The sequence below is a fragment of the Borostomias antarcticus genome (assembly GCF_949987555.1).
Source record: "Borostomias antarcticus genome assembly, chromosome: 4".
Classification (NCBI taxonomy): domain Eukaryota; kingdom Metazoa; phylum Chordata; class Actinopteri; order Stomiiformes; family Stomiidae; genus Borostomias; species Borostomias antarcticus.
The window spans coordinates 30,452,791-30,460,054 of record NC_140237.1 but is presented as its reverse complement, the minus strand read 5'-3'; the positions used below and the strand labels follow the sequence as shown (position 1 = coordinate 30,460,054).

The 7,264-nt window shown below is 42.3% G+C and overlaps 1 protein-coding gene across 1 annotated transcript; it reads left to right on the top strand.

Moving 5' to 3' along the window:
- The first annotated feature begins 1,143 nt into the window (after positions 1 to 1,143).
- Positions 1,144 to 6,081, top strand: sec11a (SEC11 homolog A, signal peptidase complex subunit). The gene is made up of 6 exons (XM_084437536.1): positions 1,144 to 1,291; positions 1,865 to 1,974; positions 2,063 to 2,212; positions 3,854 to 3,973; positions 5,710 to 5,767; positions 5,850 to 6,081. The coding sequence occupies exons 1-6, from the start codon at positions 1,241 to 1,243 to the stop codon at positions 5,898 to 5,900; spliced, it is 540 nt and encodes a 179-aa protein (XP_084293662.1). The 5' UTR covers positions 1,144 to 1,240; the 3' UTR covers positions 5,901 to 6,081.
- Positions 6,082 to 7,264: the final 1,183 nt, after the last annotated feature.

Here is a 7,264-nt window from a genome sequence, read left to right as displayed (position 1 = left end):
TTCTGAAATAATCAAGATCACTACAAATGAATGCATATGGACTCTATGGATGTTAGTTTGACAGTAATCATTCAGGTTAATTGGATGCAAATTATCATATTTTAACTTCCATCCATCTTCATCCGCTTATCCGGGGTCGGGTCGCGGAGGCAGCAGCTCCAGCATATTTTAACTTTGAGACTTTTTAAATATTCCACAAATGTCATTAGTAGCCTAGTAGGCTAGGCTTATTTCAACACCTTAAGTGCAAATCTTAGTTAATTGATACAATTGCAACCCCCCACAACAACTATTATCAGCTATAGCCTAAATATTTCCACACAGGAAAAGGGTTAGTAGTCTATAAGTCTACAGACTTCCACCCAGGGAGAGTGTAGTAGTCTACATTCTACCCATTTCATCCAGGGAGAGAGTAGTAACCCTTAGCCTAGGGAGAGGGGGGTAGTCTATAGCTTACCCACTTCATCCAGGGAGAGGGTAGTAGCCTTTGGTCTAAACACTTCATCCAGGGAGAGGGGAGTGGTCTATAGCTTACACGCTTCATCCAGGGAGAGCAAGGCAAGGCAAGGCAAGGCAAGTTTATTTATATAGCACATTTCAGCCACAGGGCAATTCAAGGTGCTTTACATGAGACAGTTGTATGATGATGATGATGATGATGCATGAACCTGGTCAGGCGACACAGACACTCACATGCATAGCTCAAATGTGGCTATGGTGTGTGTTTCGCTTGTTGCCTTTGGTGCATTTGGTGTTTCTTGGCCCCATTATTGCTGCTTGCAGCTATAGTTGTTTTTGTTGTTGTTGTTGTTGTGTTTTTAAATTTGGGTGACACTATCAATTTTCTTCCTAGGAAATGGTCTAGGTCTAATGGTCTAATACTCTAAACTAAATAAGCATATGCCTACTGGGGTATTAAGTGCTTTATCGAAATCGTAAAGATGGTTGGAAAAGTTCAAAAGAAGATACCTAGATTTGTTATAATTAATATTTTACAGAAATGCATTTCTGTTTTAAGTGCACGACAGCAACAGCTCACTGATAGTCTGGAATCCCCCCCGCCCCTCCTCTGCGAGCCCAAATAGAGAAGCGACACCTCAACAAAAGATTCAGGGTGAGGGCGGGACTTCCGACTGAGTGGACCCGGAAGATTTGGATGCAAGTTTCTTTTTGACGTGCATCCTTATGTTCGTCTCTTTCGTTAGAGATTATATGTAATATTGGTGACACGTCCGTAATCATGTTGTCTTTAGATTTCCTTGATGATGTGCGTCGCATGAATAAGCGGCAGGTATGTAAAGCCACCCGAACATGTCTGATGGAGCCGTTATCCAGTGTGGCTGTGGGGAACAGGGCACGCTAGCTAGTCGGTAGCACAGGTTGACTAGCTAGCGACTAACACGTTGCTCAAGCTAGCTAGCTACTTCTTCCGCAATTTAGCTTGCTATCTAGTTCGTCGCAACCTCAGCTTGAAGTTCGGTTTATTGAGTTTTGTAAATTCAACAGTGCACAGTCAAACAGGGATAGCAACTAGCTAACGTTAGCTAGTTGCTAGCTAGCTCGCTACCTTAGTTAGCTAGCTAGTTTGCATTCATTCATAGTTTGCTAGCTGGCTAGCATAGGTTGTTTTCTCACCTTAACCAAAACCGGAAGCCAAAGCTAGTCAGCTATGAATGCAGTGTTGCAAGCCTGAAAACATTGTATCCCCGGAAACATGAAAAAGAACAAAGTTATGATTTGTATGCTAACATTTGTGACTTAACGTAATTGTACATCATACATGAATCCTGAAACTCTAGTAAGCACCTGTGTGTGTGTGTGTGTGTGTGTGTGTGTGTGTGTGTGTGTGTCAACCTCCCCCCAGCTCTATTACCAAGTGCTAAACTTTGGTATGATTGTGTCCTCTGCGCTGATGATCTGGAAAGGACTGATGGTTGTGACAGGCAGTGAAAGTCCTATCGTCGTGGTTCTCAGGTAAACACTGGTGTATAGTCTGGAGAGGTTGATTGAAAGACTATGAATTGGTGCACTCCACTTACAGTCATTATATCTTTGTTTCCAGTGGGAGTATGGAGCCAGCTTTCCACAGAGGAGACCTCCTATTCCTTACAAACCGGGTGGAGGACCCCATCAGGGTCGGAGAGATTGTGGTCTTCAGGATAGAGGGTAGAGAGATCCCAATAGTGCACAGAGTACTGAAGATTCATGAAAAGTACGGCCTTCTTTTTACTTATAAAGAAAATATACAGTTAATCAGTTCAATTTTTCTCACATCATGCATGCTTATAATGCCTTCCTTCACATATGCTGTCTTGGATAACTGATTTGCAAACAAGCATTCTTATGTTGCTATTGGTCTTTTCCACTGCCTTGATATCTATGGCCAGGGTCACAAACAATGTCCGAGAGGTGACTCTAGTTTTAGAACATCCATCTTTTAAAAAATAAAAATAAAAAATAAAAATACTTTTATTAAGAGGTAGAAGGGAGCGTTGCATCACATTCAAACATTCATGCAAGATCATTGGATTTGTATTCTCTTCCATTCGCCTCGCCTAGAACATCCATCTAAAAGACTAGACGGCTTAAATGAACTGTTTAAGAACTTTCAGTGTTTCAAATAGAGCGCAACAGTGAAGTTCCGGAAGTTAAAATCCCATTAATATTCTGAATTGAGGATTTTGATTACCAGCCATAATGTCATAACCATCCAAGGTAGACTTACCATGAGCTCTCCAGTTGTGAAATGGTGGTATATGCTCCTGGAGAAGCCACAAATCTGTATGATATCAACCTTGTTGTAAAGGGGTAGTGTGCTATTTTGGAAATGTAACCCCATTTTTGGTCTGTCTACCATAAACCTGACACATAGAGACCATAATTTTGTTTATCGTTCCGCTATAAGCTAGCTGCAGTTTTTCTGCAGGCTCTCACTGGGCCACAATGGAAGTCAATGGGGCATTTGTAAATGCGTTGGAAATACTACGATACATGTGCTTTTCTGAGACTGGAAGCACATGGTGTAATATTGCCAGTCTTTGTATGCTGCTCCTTCTGGTTTTCAAAAGAAAGCTCAGAATCAAGTGTTTTATGGTCACGATTCATCAGAAAGCTTGTTAGGTTGGTTACTTATCTTAAAGGTCTTATGTAAGGAGGTTCTGACACATTGCCCGTCAGGTAGGATGCAAACAGGGAGTGTGCAGAGCCAGTGACGCCTTTCTCCTCGAGGGTGGAGAGGAGGATCTGGTGGTCTCCAGTATCAAATGCTGCTGACAGGTCTAGGAGTATCAGGATGGAAGAGAGAGAGTTTGCTCTCACGGTGCGGAGTGTCACTGCAAGGAGGGCGGTCTCTGTCGAGTGGCCAGCCTTGAACCCGGACTGGTGGGGGTCCAGGAGGTTGTTCTGGTGGAGATACGAAGATAGTTGGTTAAAGATAGCACGTTCAAGTGTTTTCGATAGAATGGATAGGAGGGAAACCGGTAGTTTTTGACGTCAGATGGGTCGAGAGATGGTTTCTTCAGGAGGGGGGTGACTCTGGCAGTCTTGAAAGCAGAGGGAAAGTATCCTCATACAATAGATGATGAGGTGGGTTAAGAAGGGAAGGAGTTCAGGTGCAACAGACTGAAGGAGAGTGGAGGGGACAGAGTCTAGGAAGCATGTGGTGGGGGGGCTAGATGTAACAAAATTGAGGTCCTCGTTAGGGGAGAGGGGAAGAAAGGGTCCTCATTAGGGGAGAGGGGAAGAAAGCCCTACTTTCTTCCCCTCTACCCTAACGAGGACCTCAACTTTGGTGGGACGTGGAAACCAAGAATAATACCCAACAAAAGCAATCTGTGTTTTATGATGTCCTCAGGGAAAATGGAGACATCAAGTTCCTGACCAAAGGAGACAACAACGCGGTGGATGACAGGGGGCTGTACAAGCAGGGACAGCACTGGCTGGAGAAGAAGGACGTGGTGGGGCGGGCCCGAGGGTAAGCCTCTGTCTGACTGATTTACATTAGTGAGATTAATTTTGCTGGCTCTACAAGGCCTTTCATACCTTTGGATCTCTGTAAATCTCTAATAGACCTGGAAGTCTGTCTGCGCAATAATTAATCAATCAATCAAAGCTTTATTTGTATAGCGCATTTCATACCCAGAGGCAACACAATGCGCTTTACAGAGAACAAGTGAGGTGGGCATACATGTTTGAACAGACTCCAGGTGGAAAGATTGAACAATTGTCCGGACCCAGACGCCGTCCTTTCTGGCCCCGGACCAAAAAACGCGAAATTATTGAGAATTATTACGATTTGACGGAGCATTCTATTTTAGTACCACTTTTCTAGCATTTACGGCACTGGTTTATCATTGCACGTGATGCTACTCAGCCAATCAGATCTCTGCATTCCAAGCGATTCCGAGTCTATTCTGGGTAGCCTCGCGTCACCAGTCTCTCCTCTGGGAGGAGAGCCTGGTGTCCATTTACTTCACTGCCTTAAGCCCGCCCCTTCTTCCGGCTCGAGCCTGTAGAGCCCGCCCCCTACTTCCGCTTGCTTTATTTAAATCGATGGAAGAAAACTTGGACATACCTGAAGAAATATTTCAAGAAGTCATGGAAGAAGTGTGCCGGATACATAATATAATACATTTGAAGCCACTGCAGCGTCTTAGCCTCCGAAATTATAGATTATACAACTGTTCTTCTTCCGGTCCAGACTGGAAGATTATGCGATGCGTCATCCTAGGCGCTTCCCCTCTAGACCGGCGAAACAACTGCGAAAGAGACAGGCCCCAGACTAATTCTGGGTGAGAGACATGAGAGACGAGACACGACATAGGAGTGAGTCAGATAAGAAAAGTAATTTCACATGACGTGCTCTAAAAGGACAGAAGTAGACAGCAAAAAGGGCTTATAATGAAGAATGGACAGACTCTTCATGTTCATTGTTCCCACCCAATAGAGCCCAATATGATCGATCCAATGAGCACATACAGGTGTATGAGAATGGCCCTGACCAGTGGTAAAGTGGATACAGAGGTAAACGGAGTATACAACCCACTTCTTTATCCATGGACCCACAGTATACCCACTTCTTTAAACTCCACTAATGTAAAAACTGTAACATTTCTGCTACAGTATCCCCACTTCTTTAGTCACCACTACACCCCTGGCCCTGATGCCATTCCAGTTCAGATTTAAAACCCTGGCAGGTGAAGCTAGAGCTCAATAACATTTGTTTAAAGTAGCCTACCCTCCCATTAAATATGAAAACTGACAATAAATATTGTTGAAATATTATTGAAATGTAGCCTACTTAATTTATTTGATTTGGACGTCAGTTTATCATACAGACATTGCACTGCTACTTCAATATATGGCACTGAATCATAGCGCGTACCTTTGCTTGAGGATGTCGTCACAATGAAGCAAGCACTGTATGTGAAAAATGAAACAAGCTATGCTGATCACAGATTCAGGATTAGCTATCATTTGCAGAAGAATATCTGTCTTGTCAGATGTCCCATGCTATGTCTGAAATCGAGGGCACCAAAAAAATGTTACGCACGCTACATGCTTCACTACTGGACTTGGCGTGAGGACTTTATCTAAATGGACCTCTTTGAATTTAGATTAAATACCCCTGATCTAGACCAAGAGAAAAAGGCTCATGCCGACTTGTACGGTAAACTTCTATCTGATAAGTATTCTCCATGTTGTCCTTAGGTTTGTGCCATACATTGGAATCGTCACCATTCTGATGAACGATTACCCCAAATTCAAGGTAAGGTGACTGATGGGCATTTTAAATATAGGTGGTAAATGGGTATGGCCATAACTAAATACAGTGTAACTTTCATTCCCAGTATGCTGTCCTCTTCATGCTCGGTCTCTTTGTGTTGGTCCATCGGGAGTGAGGGGCCCACCAGACCACTGTACTGACTGACCACATAGAGGAAATCTCCACCATGCCTTTCAAGACATAATTGTTTAATTATACACAGTGGACTTGCTTTCTGTAACATGTTTTGGCTAGAAATGTGGATAGTGTTTACATTTCGAAGTCCATGCTTTAAAGAAAAAAAAAAAATCTGTGAGGGAATTAGTTTCAATTTGTAGTATGAGAAGCCAATATTTTTTGTAATTTCTCTCAGAATGTGAATGCAATGAAACATTCATAAATTAAGTCCTGTTTTATTGTTAATGCATTACCTTTGAAAACAATGAACTTTGTATGATACATATGTGTGTGACAATAAATGCATCTGTTACATTGTACCTGGTTTGACTTAAGTAGCCTCTGTTTTAATATTCAAGCCTCGGCAATAATCTTTGACAGTCTTTGAGTAGAAATGTGTATTTGGAGCCATAGAGATGAGATATAGAATGTGACCAAAGTATCACTCAGATATACATCAATCAATCAATCAAAGCTTTATTTGTATAGCGCATTTCATACCCAGAGGCAACACAATGCGCTTTACAGAGAACAATCAAGTCAGTTTCAATCAGAAATAGTCAAGTATAACAAAGGATTTTGTTTCTAATGTTGAAATTGACATCTGTCTACTTCAGACTTTCCTTTCCTTTCAAGTATTATTAAAGCAGGCTGTCTACTCTGGTTATTTGAAAAAGGATCTTCATCCCTTTGATGAGGATCGCTTTGTCCATAGGAATGCCATATTGCCTGACAGAACCATATTCTCCAAATGGCACCTGCAACACAAAAAGTCACCATGTCTAGAAAAAGGCTTAAGACTTTTCATTCACTGAAATACAGTTGCCGTGATAGTGTCTAATTAATTTGTGTGACATTATATACAGCAACAGGCTTAATAATGAAATCACGGTGAGAGTCTGAATGTCAGAGGTTGGGAAGAGGACAATACCAAGCAGCAGCTTTCCCTCTGAACTTCCAATTTAGCACCCTGATGTGACAAAAAGGACGGTCTGTTCTAACAAGTCTAATTTTGTGGTGATAATCAGCAGGTCCTGTCCGCTGAGGCCAAGGCTGACTACAGCAGCATGCTACAACTGGCCAAATGTCATGTTAATCACAGGAGAAGCACCCTAGGGTATCTTGTCAGGAAATACAGTTGTTGCACTGAACTGAAATCACAAGGATCTCAAATGCTGAACTGATAATCAAACACACACACCTTCAATCCTTTGTGTACAGATACTTTACCCAAGGTGATAAAAAATGACATTGGCTCTCTGAGTACCAACAGAAATGTAACACAGTTATCCTGTGGGCTTTAAGTGTTCTTAACATGAGGTC

Bases quoted from the DNA above. Each gene is read 5' to 3' on its own strand.
- sec11a (XM_084437536.1), top strand. From the start codon at position 1,241: ATGTTGTCTTTAGATTTCCTTGATGATGTGCGTCGCATGAATAAGCGG. The intron at 1,975-2,062 runs GTAAACACTGGT...CTTTGTTTCCAG, and splicing joins CCTATCGTCGTGGTTCTCAG to TGGGAGTATGGAGCCAGCTT. The intron at 3,974-5,709 runs GTAAGCCTCTGT...TGTTGTCCTTAG, and splicing joins GTGGTGGGGCGGGCCCGAGG to GTTTGTGCCATACATTGGAA.